The sequence below is a fragment of the Sinocyclocheilus anshuiensis genome, unplaced genomic scaffold, assembly GCF_001515605.1.
Source record: "Sinocyclocheilus anshuiensis isolate Anshui unplaced genomic scaffold, SAMN03320099.WGS_v1.1 scaffold1640, whole genome shotgun sequence".
Taxonomy (NCBI): Eukaryota; Metazoa; Chordata; class Actinopteri; order Cypriniformes; family Cyprinidae; genus Sinocyclocheilus; species Sinocyclocheilus anshuiensis.
This window is the reverse complement of record NW_015555883.1, coordinates 140,969-154,955: the sequence shown is the minus strand read 5'-3', so window position 1 is coordinate 154,955 and position 13,987 is coordinate 140,969. Positions and strand designations below refer to the sequence as shown.

Genomic DNA, 13,987 nt, shown 5'->3' with positions numbered 1-13,987 from the left:
AGGGGCGTAACATTTCCGTCTCACGCTTGAGGTATTCGGCCAATCACAACGCATTGGATAGCTGGCCAATCAGAGCACACCTCGCTTTTTCAGACCGATGAGCTTTGTAAAAATCGACACGTTTCAAAAAGGCGGGGCATAGAGGAGAAACAATAATGTACAGTATGTGGAAAATAATGTTTTTTTTAACTTTAAACCGCATAAACACATTTCATTACACCAAATACACAAAATAATGTTCTTTTTAGCAGCATCATATGACCCCTTTAAAGCAATTTAAGCTACAGTATAACATTTGCTGCCAAACCCTCATTGAATGAGCCAGACTCTCATCCGGCAACTGTCTCTCATAATAAAAAGACAAAACAGCCATTTTAATAGCTAAACCAAGTGATCTAAAACAGACTAGTCAGAAAAATTTGAGTATATGCACTATTTTTGAATAAAACCATATTTGTAAGAAAAACAACAGTTGTACAATTATAGGAACACATACAAAAAAGCACATCATTTACCATAGCAAAGCCAACATCTGCTTTTTTAAGGGCAGGACCGTCGTTAGTGCCGTCTCCAGTCACAGCCACCACCTGTCTGGTTTCTCCAACTGTGCTGTCAATGATGCCTGAAAGACAACAATACAGAAACTGCTTCAAGATAAACCAAAATGTATGTGAATATACTGTGAATATATTGGTTTTCAAACACTTTGTTTTATAATTTTAGCTTAAATAGTGATGTTATCAGTGAAAGAGTGAACTATAAGCTCACCCAACCATACGTAAAGATCTCACCTTTAACCAGAGTGTGTTTGTCTGTTGGCGAGGAACGAGCCAGAACACGCAGTTTGGGCCAGACCTTGTCAAGACGCTCTTGTTCAACCTAAAGATAAAGGCAACACTGAAATAAGCACTTTACATGTCGACTTAGACATCTGCAGATACAGCTCTGTAGCTCTTTACCTCTCCTTTGTCATTGCGAATCTGCTGGTTGAAGTCTTTGCCTTCCAGGCACAGGAAGTCCTCTCCAGGCTGCAGGATTCCACATTTGGTGGCGATGGCGCGGGCTGTGTTGATGTTGTCTCCAGTGACCATACGGACAGTGATGCCTGCTCGCTGACATTTAGAGATAGCCTCAGGAACCTGCACACCGGAGGAATAGAAGGACCATTATTTGGCTTGATACAAAGCATGTTGAGCAGCCTAGCAACCACTGCCATATCAATTCAGCCACTTCGGTGTTGAATCTGGAGATAAATATGTTTGATAATTGAAAAAAAATAAAATAAATAAATAACAGATCAATGCCAAATAGTCTGGATGTACTTGGATCAAGTTGTGTTAGAAAATCCATACCAGAGGATTTCACAATTACTTATCAAGAGTTCAATCCATTTTCCCAGTTGTTCAATAATGGCAAAATCTATGATAAATAAACAGTTAATAATCTATACTCTCCATTTTTCCATTGTGTATAGCCCTTCTCCACTGTGCTAAAAAAACAAAGCAAAACAAAAAAAAAAACAGGAAAAAATATTAGAAAATATATCATATGAAATAAGAAAAATAATAATATGAATATAAAACATTAATTTATATAATAAATAATGTTCACACCACGCATGGCTAGTGTTGTCTGATTCATGAATGACTTAAAAGACTCATCAGGAGCAGTTGTCATTCTAAGGAACTACTCACTGAATCCTTCTGTTTACTACATTAAGATCTCTCTCACTTTCACATCTGACAATGTCACAAAAAATTGGTTTTTCTGTAATAAATCATATTTAATGAATGCTTTATATATATTAACAAGGCTGATCCCCGTAGAAAAGAGGTCCCCTGCATTCCATTGCCATTATAGACTTCATGGCTGAAAACAAGACAAATTTCTTCCTCCGTGTCACTGCTGGCCTCAGATCAGTGAGAGATGAGGACATTGCAGTCACTCTTGGTGAGGCATCCTGTCAGCTCGTGGTGTGTTAAGCAGAAAGGGGTACCAAGACTACTTAACACATGAAGAGGCTGGATCCAGAGGTTTTGTGTGTGTATGCTGGAGTCCTATGTAATTATCCCCACCCAGTCTTGCGATAAATCACACCATACTCGTAATTAGAACCAATAAGCTCATTTATTTATAGATAATTAAAAACCTCCCAGTGTTTCCATGGACAGAGACAATGCACAAGGGATGCATGTGGAGAACATGTTGCATGATTTAGAGAAACTTGTGTGTGCATTAATAAACTCTAGACTTGACTCTTGTCTTGCCTGCAATAGCAGAAATAAACCAAATAAGCTACAGATGGCTCTGAACATTACTGCAAGAGAGTCATTTTCACTAGGACAAAAACATTCAAGCCCATCTTGTCATCGCTACATGGCTCCACGATTTCATTTCAAAGCTGTAAATGGGCTAGCGCCACTATCAGACCAATGCCTTAACATAATATTGCCCTCTGCATCAACTCCAACCGTAAGACTTGGAGTTTTCTTTTTTACCAGCTCAAAGCAAGTTTACTGTTAGAGAAACACCTATGAATGTCAGACAGAATCCAGTATTTAAGACTGGCTTACAAACAGAGCATCTGACTGCATTGTAAATGGAAAAAGGATGACAATTGATTCAACAACAGCAACCGTTCTACACTGCAATTAATTTCCATGAATTTATATTTCCAGAATTTTTTGTTAGTTGGTTTGTGACTACTCGATAAGGATTTTTAAATATAATTTTATATGAAATCACAAAAATCAGTTTCTACACAAGGAAATATTTAAGATCACAGCAACTGGGAAGAGGAAAAAAACATTAACAGGAAATTCCCTTAACCCTAAGTTTTTGTTAATTTTCATGACTCAATGACTTCTTAAGCCTTTTTTTTTAATGGAAAATTTCTCTAAAAATTTCAGGCTAAAACTTACTGGCTATTCTTTTTTGTTCCCCTTGATCTACTCATAATGATGCCAAGCCGGGATGCTTAACAGAAAAAAATAATTGTATAGTTGTGAACATATAGAAAGGATGACTTTTAATCACACTGTAGAAGGGAACAGAGATAAAATGGATCAATAAAGCCTGCAGGAAACATTTTAACCTAAATATCAGTCATGCGTTCCATTATAGAATTATATATGCCACCTCATTTGAGGGAAGCTGACGTCAATTCTGCACTGATCCAATATCATAATCAAAAACAGCACATCGCCTGTCATGTACTTATTTTACCACATTCAAGGGAATTAGGTCAGTTTGTCCCTCCACCAATGAGGCTATTCCTGTCCACACTTTCACATAGTGTTTGACACTCAGCAAATAATCCATCATCATCACATGATAATCACGGTAAATAATTTTTCATTACATGAAATGTGGCGGGTTGCCCCAGTCGCGACAAGCCGGCCCCCTAATGATTGTCATGTCTCATTATGAACAGAGGCCTGAAGTATACAAATCTCCAGCCAATGTGAAGTGTGTAATTCCTGCACTACGGACAAGCACGACGCTATTAACAAAGAGCAAACTGGACCATTTCTCTCACCTCAGGACGAACAGGGTCTTCAATTCCCACAACACAGATGCAGGTCAGGTTATTCAGAATGTCAGCCTCGTTGTCCCAGTCTGGCTCTGTTGTGAATTCCCTCATGGCTATGCAAATGGTCCTTAACCCGTCACAGGCCATTGGCTCGATCACTTTCCGCACCATCTCATCCCGATCTTTGGCCTTGAAGACACGTGACTGGCCTGAAGCATCAAGGATATGGGAACACCTGACAGAAAAGAGAAAAGTTGAATAATCACTACAAACGGCAATGATTACATTTTGCTGCAGGAGGAAGACGCAATAGAGGAGAAAATAAAGGGGTCATTTTTCATCATATCATTTTCATATAATTTAATTCCCTTATCCTCCATTTATATAAAAAAAAAAAAAGTAACTAAATTCTTTTGCTGTTGTGCCTTTAACAGCAAAAAGTCTGCGGGTGTTTTGGGGCCCTGGAGAAGTTTTGACATGCCCTGACATTTGTGCTTTTTTCAGTTGCTTATAAACATTTTACTAGAGTTTTTGCTTCAAAATTATGTGAAAATCATCTTACTCACTCATTCACAGAAAACAATATATTGATTTCAATTTTCTAAGACACTTTTTGTGTAGAAAAGGTATATGCGAGGGGGCGTGAATGGTCATGCATAATGCTGTGATTCACAAAGGCCCGCATAATGAGCTGCATAATGAGCCTTTCAGTCAGGTATGTGACTGAGGGGAAATTGCTACAAGAAAGAATGTGAGGAAAATAAATTTATATATTTTTTGTTTGCAGTTTATTTAGAATATATATAACTATCACATAAAATAACTTGAGATTCACTTGCAATTGCAGTTAAAACAGTTTATTAGGAAAACAAAAACAAAAACAACAACACGAGAGTCAAGACGTCATGGGTGCAATATCCAAAATATCCAAAACAGCGGCAGGAAACTTGAACAACATTTTGAAGAGAATGTTTAACGTTATATTCATTGCATACATATACTTCGTAGTAGACATCCTTAACTCATTTCTGCTGTCTGTTGTTCTGTTGTTGGTGTTTCTTTGTTTGAATATGGCGCTTATCACATGCTGTGTGGTATCGGAGTTTGGTATTGGGGCATTTTAACGAGTACGAGTACGATTACAGGAGACCAGTATCGGGCCCGGTGCATCCCTAATTATTACTATTATTATTATTATTACTGTTGTTGAAAACCCCCCCCCCACTAAAATAAATAAAATAAATAAATAAGTGTGCATGTTGATAGCATGTTGATAGAAACTATATTATTAGCAATCACTAATATTTCCCACGTGATTTTATTTTATATCATAACATACAGTACAAAAAGGACATTCTATATCTGAGAAACTAAATTATCATTGGTAAGCACGTTTGAACATATTTGCAGACAGGGTATTTCACAGTAATGATTGGTCTAAACATTCTTAGACAGTTTCTTTGATGAATAGAAAGTTCAGAAGAACAGCATTTATCTGAAATAGAAATCTTTTGTAACATTATAAATGTCTTTATCTTCACTTTTGATCAATTTAAAGCATCCTTGCTAAATAAAAGTATTAATTTCTATAATCTCTTAACCCCCCCCCACTAAAATAAATAAAATAAATAAATAAGTGTGCATGTTGATAGCATGTTGATAGAAACTATATTATTACATTAGCAATCACTAATATTCCCCATGTGATTTTATATCAGATGCACATACAGTACAACAATGACATTCTATATCTGAGAAGCTAAATTATTATTGGTGAGCACGTTTGAACATATTTGCAGACAGAGTATTTCACAGTAATGATTGGTCTAAACACTCATAGACATTACTTTTATATCGTGTAAACAATTACTTTTATATATTGTTTATAGTATTGAACATAAATCCATCCTCACGCCGTACATTTAGATGTAATGAAAGGTTGCCTATCATATTTCAAAATGTTGCATTTGATTTCACACATTTTAGTCTGGAATTATAGTTTGGGGAAAGTCCAACTAGTAAATGTGTTCAAGTTTATGTCACAACAACACATTATCTAATGCAAATAAGAAACTTTACTTACTCGGTATGAAAGATCTCCTCTGCTGGCTCCAGCCGCGCTCGCGTTCTGTTTGTGAGGTAAACATAAAGCTTTTTCCTCTCAGCGCGTCTTCTGAGGTAAATACAAGGCTTTTTCCTCTCAGCCCGTCTTCTGAGGTAAATACAAGGCTTATTCCTCTCTTTTCTTCTTCCAAAAAGGAAAAGTATCCGAGATGAACATGTTGCTGCTTTGTTTACGGCGATGTGGCCGTTTACATGTCGCACGTCTCACGTGGAGATTTGTAATATCAATAGCGCAAGCAGCGCGTGGGTGTGATCTAATTAGAGATAATGAGAACAGACGGGAAAAACTGGACCTGTCGTTGGTTTCATACGGATTACTTTATCACAGAATATTTGTTTTCGGTAAGAGTTACTTCATTTAATCCAGATGGATGCTGCACACTGGTGGTGGATGAGGAGATACCCCCTGACAATTTAAAGCGCTTTGAATGCCTAGAAAAGCGCTATATAAATGTAATGAATTATTATTATTATTATTATTTAAGAGTAGACATGTCAAGCTTTCTATAGATATATTTCTCATGTCTGTATGTAAAGTATTCGCTGAGTTTCAGTTCATTTTAGTGACGCGTTTCTAAAAGCAGTTCGTGGAGACAGTGAGGAGCGCACCCTGTTTATTTTCTTTATTTTACAAAAGCACATTGTTTTGTTGTTATTATGGCTATACATAAATAAAAGTAGACCCTTTGCAGTTTAAAACGATACCTTATTCTTATCTGTACTTTTAGTTATTTTTAGTTCTTTTCGCAGTCATCAAGAAAATACGAGACAGACCACACCAGTGCGGTCTTCGACTCCAGGGGCTTAAGAAGCGCCCCCTTAATGCTTCAGGTTTGTGACATTAGAAAACCAAAAACTTCAGAACTTTTCACCGTATATCAAACTCCTTTATCTCTAAATATTAAGTAAAATTTTATTCCTTATAATAAGACCCCTTTAAGAGCTTGAGAATAAGTTAATTTAGCATACTTGCGCAGGACAATCTCAGAGGCGCCTTTGCTGTACATTCGGAAGCCGGGACCACTGGTGTTCTTTAGTACAGTGCTCATGCTCTTCCGGGAGGAGTTGAATGTGTAAACCTTATAAAGTTTCTCCTCAGGAACCTCATCTCTAATAGGCTGATAGTCTCTCTTCAGCTCCAACACCAGACCAAGAAGGGCACACTCTGTCTTATTACCCACGTGCCTTGGCAGACCTCCCTCCTTCTCAGAAGGCTATGGGAAAGAAAGATATATAGTAAATAGTAGGCAAGAAAGGTTAAAAAAGAATAGAACTGATAGTCAATAAAAAAAAAATGTCAGTTAATACATTACATATGGCAATTATTTTATCAAATTAATTGCATTTAATCACACATATTGATATTTTCTGAGAAAAAAAAAAAACCCAAATTGAAATAATTGAAACATATTGTGGCAGACAAGTAAAGTACTGAACAGACATAAGAAAAATGGCTGCAAACGTCCATATATTGTTTTATAACACATCTTTGAACATAAGTCTTTCTCTGCCTGACCATAATCCATTTTGCTAATTGTTTGAGTTGTCAATCTGTTTGATGTAGACTAAGAAGTAGTTCAGACTATTGTCATTTTAGGATTATTTACTGTATATACAAAGTATATAGTACAAAGTATAATAATACTTTGAATTTGAATATTATTTTTACATTCAGTTTTCATTGTAACTTTATTTTTTAGTAATGTTGTGCTTTTGTCTTTTTTTTATATTCCTGTTTATATTTAATTTATTTTTATTATTTAACGCAATTAAAATGCCTTATGTGAATGGCTCCTTAGTCATTTTGTGCTGTCTGCTCTTGGTAAGTGTGTTTTTGCTGGGGCTCATTGTGGACTTCTAATTTGACAACCCTATAATTAATAAATAAACAGAAAACAAAACAGATCATTCACTCATCTGTATCTCATTTGTGTATGGCTAATTCTTACCAGGATCTTGGTAGTGTAGGCTGAGTTTATGGAGATGCTGTTCACCAGTAGCTCAAGAGTCTCTGGATTAATGGCCTCTGATTCAGGAATGCTTTTATAGTGTGTGTCACCCATGAAAGCCTGCACCACTGTCATGCGATTCATAGTTAGCGTTCCAGTTTTGTCAGAGCAGATGGCAGTGGCATTACCCATGGTCTCACAGGCATCCAGGTGCCTCACCAGGTTGTTGTCTTTCATCATTTTCTGTTGAGGAAAAACAGGAATTAATGTGGTTATACTCAGGGAAAGGAGTGTGCTTTAGCCCCCAAACATAGATTAGCACTAATGTAAAGAATCAAGCAACATTTACTGATGTATACAGGTTTGTAGTGGTTAACTAACCCAGAGGCTCTCACCTTGACGGAATAAGCCAGGGAGATAGTGACAGCTAGAGGCAGCCCCTCAGGCACGGCTACCACCAGCACGGTCACGCCAATAATGAAAAACTTCACAAAGTATTGAATGTAGATTGGAGTGCACTCTGCTGTCCACTCGCGGCCCTGGACGCCAAATGTATCAATGACAAAGAAAAGGATGAGGATGATGACGGTCACAGCAGACATGATGAGACCTGCCGGATGAGAGGGAGTTTCAAATTCAATACGGCACAGAGGGAAACAAAGCATTCTGACTTTTGTTCATAACAGCAACAGCTGTGGTCTGATGTGCTGCATCTGAATGTTATTTGATTGGGTAACTGTAGGAAGTAGGATAATTAGGTGGAACACAGCCCAAAGGGACAAGCCTGTTTCCATACTGGGTGACACTGTTTCTTTAAGCAGTAAGTAAAACAATCCTTGAGAACCAAATGAACTAATTTACGGAAAGGACTTCTGAAAAAAATGATGTGCTTTTGTAAAAGTGAACACATGGCTAATTAGTATAAATATTGTGCTTTAAAGCTACACATCGTTTGCTATGGCAAATATGGCACTCATCTTAGAATCACCAGATGTAGGTAGAGATCAATTGAAAGATTTTTTTCAAAGTTCTACTGATGTTCTACTTCTCCAAAGTTCCAAAATTCTACTTCTCTTTGTTAAAAAAGGCTTAAGTGCACCTTTAAACTAAATACATATAAAGATACAATATCTGCACATTTTAAATTTCAATATCTTCTAGCCTTTTAAACCATATTAAATAAACATCTCAACATGAATTAGGAGCAATGATTTCAACCTAACAGTTGTCAAGTAGATTCAAAATGTGAATCAATCAATGTCAGAGTTTTAGAGAGAACTAATTCACAGAAGTAAAATGACTCAAACCGACCAACTCAAACACCATTTTTGATACTGAAGTTTAAAGCAGAGTTGATAATAAAACACATTTTTACTCTCTTGAAGTATCGCAAAATTGGTCTAATGAGACATTTCTATTAATTCTACATCAACAACAAAAATCACTGCAAAAAGCACAATAAAAAACTGTGGGAAAGAAATATTTAACCATTTTAGAGATGGTATATGAGTTTATCGGGCACACTTGACACTCAGTTGTGTTGTCTTCTAACCTGCTTTTCCAATCTGGACAGCTAGCCTGGTCAGCTTGCCCTGCAGGACCGACTTTTCTTTCTTGGTGACGTTGACCTTCTTTTTCTCCTTTTCTTCTTTCTCCTCCTTCTCCTCTGACTCCGCACCTTCCTCACTCTTCAGCGGTTGGATCTCCAAAGCAATGCCATCCTGGGTCTTAGCTGTGGAGGTTGATTTTTAAGGAGTGGTTATGGTAACAAGGGAGGAACATGCCAAAAAAGGATGGAGGGAGATGAGAGGTGGGGGAATGGGGAAAAGGGGAAGAGGGGAGAGAATGGGCAATTCAGTAACAGCTAGAGGGCAAGTCATACAGTGGGTTCCTAGAGAATTATACAGAAGAACCACACCAGAAGCACTTGTTAGTTGACTTTGCTTGAGCGAATCTGGGCAGGTAAAGAGAAAACTCTAAATTCACAGAGCCATTCCCCGGCAGGTTAAGGTGGGCACGCTGAATTAAGTAGGATTCAAGCAGCACACAAGCCATTTCAATAAAACTGGACCCTACATTGGCACTGGACAATGAGCTACTCAATACTATTATAAATATTAGGTGTGTACACCTGAAAAAATATTCAAGTTCAACCCATAATCTACTTTTTTTATTTTATAAATTCTCTTAAATTGGCAATGAAAATCTCTTTCTGGTTTGAAGACTGTTTAATTAGCTGATTAGTCTAAACTAAATTTGCCTTTTATTTCTCTTATATGGTCTTACTGTGCCATCATGGCTCCTCTGATAGTTGCATCTGCTGACGTTCAATTCACTTTTAAAAGCAACTTACTGAACTTGTGCAATATTGTACTATGATTAACTGTACCAAACTGGAATAGACATAAGGGAATAATACATTAAAAAAAAAAAAGAAATTATCAAGGCAAATCAGCTGCTAGTTAAAAAAAAAATAAAAAAATGAATGGAGTCGAAGATCCAATTCTGCCACTTTGCTGTGGATAGACATTGATCCCTCACCCCCAATTCCCATTAAGTCTCCATTTTAAAAGATACAAAGAGGCCAAGTCATTTTCATTTTGCAGTTAGCCTATGTATCATCTCAAACATGGTGTGCAACAGGCTGAAACTCTATAGTGGTGGAGTTTGAGAAACAGTCCAAGAGCCTACCTGACCACCAGTCACAACAAACAACTGACCAGAACTGACAGAGCTGACCAGAACAACCACACATGAATCGGGGATTGATGGACGGACTGACTGTCTGACTGACAACACAAACAGAGGCACGCACGACGAACAAGAGAGTGATTTACAAACAACAAAATTACAAAATTTACAAAAACGGTCCAAACAGCCAGATAAACAACCACCACGAGAAAAACAAGGACCAAAAGGAAGACGAAAAAGATCAGAGAGATTCTGGTTTATTTTTCCACTCCCAAATGAGAGTGGGGTACCAGAGAAAGAGGGTAAAGGAGAAAGAAAAGGTCAAATTTTGACCAAGAGAAGAGTGTACAAGACAGCATGAAGTCCTGAGCCACACCCTAGAAAGAAGCAACAGTGAGAAAAACAAAGAGCTGAAGTAAAGAAACGGACAAAAACAACAACCCACAGCCGGTCCATATTGCAAGGGTGCAACTCCCACATAAGCCACGCCCCTAAGCATTACTTTCACGTCATAAACTATCTATGAAGCTGTGAACACACTGTACTGGGCAATGTGTATCTGCACAAAAGCTCATGGATGAATAGGAACAATTAATAAGTCAACATGAGGCCCTGTTCGTAACACACTGTTCTTGCTATATATTTCAGAGTGAAACAGGACATTCAATTATTAAAAAAAAGGCAGGACTTCATTTTATCCATCAGGAATTGATTAGATTGTGAAAAGTGGGTTTCGTACAAGCTCACACCATGGAGCAAGACCTGAACATGATTAAATCTTCCTAAATAACTTTTTGGCCAACACTCTAAGACCAGGGGAAGACATTGCATTCACATACTCAGTGTTAAACCAATACCAGCTTGTGTAAGTGTTTGTGTGCTTGAGACCAAGGGCAAAAGGAAGGAGATCTGTGCAGACAAAATGAGCAGCTCTGTCTGGAGCAGATGCTCAGTCCCCGAGCGCTACAGGGGGTGGGGCTGGGGAGGGGTTGTTGGGGTCAGCCAGGGCAGAGTGGGCACACTCTGAAACACAGTACAAATGTTCGCAGATGACCCGGCCAAGCACACAGAGAAAGTTTGCCTTCTGAAAAGGAGAGACATCTAAATGTCACATTAATGAAAAGTTAGATCTACAGAAGTCAAATTGATACATGCAATCATTAGGGTTGCCAATGATAACATGTTCACGTATGATATTAAACAATACGTTTAAGGTTTAAGGCTTTTTAAGGAGTTAAGGAGTTTATCAAATCTAGTCCTTTAAACAAAAGGCATTTAAAGTTTTTATGGTGGAAATTAAATATCAAAGTATGGCCGCCGAAATATTATCTACGAGCAGAAAACATTGCATATAATAGGGATGAGTAGGATGGTCGACTAGTTGTCCAACCATGAATTACTCTAGTCACCGACTTTGTTCGTCTAGATTAAAAAAAGTGTTTTTTTTTCCATTGTTGCAATGCATACCTCACTATGGCATAAAAAAATACAACTTTTATAAATAATATTCTTGCCTTAAAAAAAGGAAGTGAACACTGACAGCACTACATTGAGAAAATTAATTTTTTTAAGTATATATTCATTTCAGAAAAATGTAAGAATGACGTAAAAACATTTAACAAATTTTAGATTAATCGCGATTATTTATAGCAACTGACAAACTTTGTATAAAGAGGAGCTGCGGACTTGCAAAGTCTTCTGGCTGCTTAGTGCCGTTTCCAGCAGGTGAGAGTTGCACCCTTTGATAGGTAAAGCGAGGCGAGAAGCTCCCCCGGGCTCAGCAGGAAGGGGTAAGCAACAGCAAGAAAGACAGAGAGAGAAAGTGAGCAAGTGAGTGAGTGGGACTGACACAAGACTCCGAGACTTGCTGCTGAATGGGGAGGGGGGGAGGGGGGAGAAGGGAGAGGGAGTGGGAAAGGTTACCTTTGTTGCGATTTTCAGGGGGTCCTTGTTTTTTACCTGTTTAAAACGAGAGAGAGAGGGCGGAGGGCTGATATTACATGGCTAAAAGTAAATAAACCAAAGACAGAAGAAGAAAAGAAAGAAACACAATAACAAAAGAATAAAAACTAGATAAGTAACACTACATTACATGAGTATATGTGGGATTGGATGTGTCATCTATAGAAAAAGACAAGGACTGGAGGGGCTTTATGCAGGGTACACTGACGGCTTGGTCATTGTTTTTGACTGTGGCATACAGCTGACAAAACCTCATTACGATTTAGCAGTTTCATAAATTTCCAATTTTTTGTTCGCTTGCATCACGAACTATGATAATGCCAACAGGGTTTGGCTGAAACCAAAAAGCAGTTCTCTCAATTTTCATTGGCAAACACATTGACAAAGATATTTTTGGAACATGAGGGGAAAGGGAAAATTACGGCAATTACCTAACTAGAAGACAATGACTGAATTGTCATTCTAACAAAAATCAAGGAATCTAAATATTCAAAGTTTCAGAGCTGCTCTTGGCTTTTTAGAGCTGCTCTTTTAGCAGTGAGACAGCAAACCATTTAGACCAGTCTGACTGCTGAATTACAACCCAACAAATAGGAACATTAAAGAGACACTGTGAGCTGACAGCAGGTTTTTTTTTTTTTATTTTTTTTACATACCCTGGAGGACCAGTGCATGCAGTAAGGACATACTGCATGCTAAATTGGAGATGGAATAACATGACAAGTATGACTGTTTCTTTGACTGTTCAATTATCATAACCATCTCAGTGTTATGAGTGTAATGTTTACAAAAAATTTTTTTCTTTTAAATAATACATTTAGCCAATTAGAAATAACTAGATCAAATTTAGCTAACTGAAAAAATGTAGAAAAACAAAATATTTAAGATAAAAGAGTTAGTACAATGGAAAGTGACTCAAAGGACATTGTACGTATTCACTGACATACTGTGATTATTCCCCAAATAAATGGCAAATTTAAACCTTCAGAGCAGCCGGCGTTTTGGGGGAGGAAGACAATTCAGCAAATCATGTAAATAGCTCTTACCTCTTGGCAGGCTGATGGTAGGTAACCTCCCAAACAGAGAGGTAGACTGTTTACTCACTCAAAGAGAGAGGGAGTTATCCAAATGAGAATGAAAGTACGTTAGTTTCTCACCTTTCTTCACCTTCTTCTCCTCATCGCCGGCGCCCAAAAGGGTGAAAATGATTCCAGTCTGAGAATTCAGGCCCACGGCACTGACCACCATTCGGCCAGATCCCTCCATCACGTGAGTTCCTGTTAGAAAGCAGAAGAAAAGCCTTCACGATACCAGTAGCTACCAGTCAATACCAATATCATTGAAATTTCATTATTTTTGATAGCAATTTCAATATCATAGCAACAACTAGCATAACAAAAACTGACATTTTTTAACCCTTTCGCACGTGAGTTTAAAATATTCTAGCTGAGCTAGTACTTATGTGTATTTAAATGTCTGAAACCTAAAATAAGTATTATATGGTTGAAAACAATGAATATTTGTGATAATATGACAAGCGCTTAGCGTTAGTAAACAATACTAATATACAGTCACGTTGTGCTACTAGTACTATGCTATGTAGTACTACCGAAAAAGCATGATCCCAACCTCATCTCCACACCTAAAATATCAGTTGGCCAAAGAGTGATTCATCTTTTCTGATTCATTAAAATTAGGGGTGCTCCGATTGATCGGCTACCGATCGCTA

At 37.6% G+C, this 13,987-nt stretch overlaps 1 protein-coding gene and 1 long non-coding RNA gene across 4 annotated transcripts in view; one reads left to right on the top strand and one right to left on the bottom strand.

The window, feature by feature from the left end:
* LOC107675832 (uncharacterized) overlaps nt 1-4,932 on the top strand; it is a 12,467-nt gene extending 7,535 nt beyond the window's left edge. The window contains exons 3-4 of the long non-coding RNA XR_001632642.1: nt 1,665-1,669; nt 4,922-4,932. This is a non-coding gene — a long non-coding RNA (uncharacterized LOC107675832). The remainder of the gene's footprint in view (nt 1-1,664; nt 1,670-4,921) is intronic.
* The window catches only part of LOC107675831 (plasma membrane calcium-transporting ATPase 1-like), a 138,346-nt gene that overhangs the window by 25,570 nt on the left and 98,789 nt on the right, over nt 1-13,987 (bottom strand). For all 3 annotated transcript variants that reach the window (XM_016470304.1, XM_016470302.1, XM_016470303.1), the window contains exons 6-15: nt 13,416-13,535; nt 12,220-12,255; nt 9,158-9,337; nt 8,001-8,215; nt 7,606-7,848; nt 6,626-6,870; nt 3,539-3,767; nt 960-1,139; nt 792-879; nt 516-622 (exon numbers count right to left, since the gene is read on the bottom strand). In XM_016470304.1, coding sequence (XP_016325790.1) covers nt 516-622; nt 792-879; nt 960-1,139; nt 3,539-3,767; nt 6,626-6,870; nt 7,606-7,848; nt 8,001-8,215; nt 9,158-9,337; nt 12,220-12,255; nt 13,416-13,535 — 1,643 coding nt within the window. The remainder of the gene's footprint in view (nt 1-515; nt 623-791; nt 880-959; nt 1,140-3,538; nt 3,768-6,625; nt 6,871-7,605; nt 7,849-8,000; nt 8,216-9,157; nt 9,338-12,219; nt 12,256-13,415; nt 13,536-13,987) is intronic.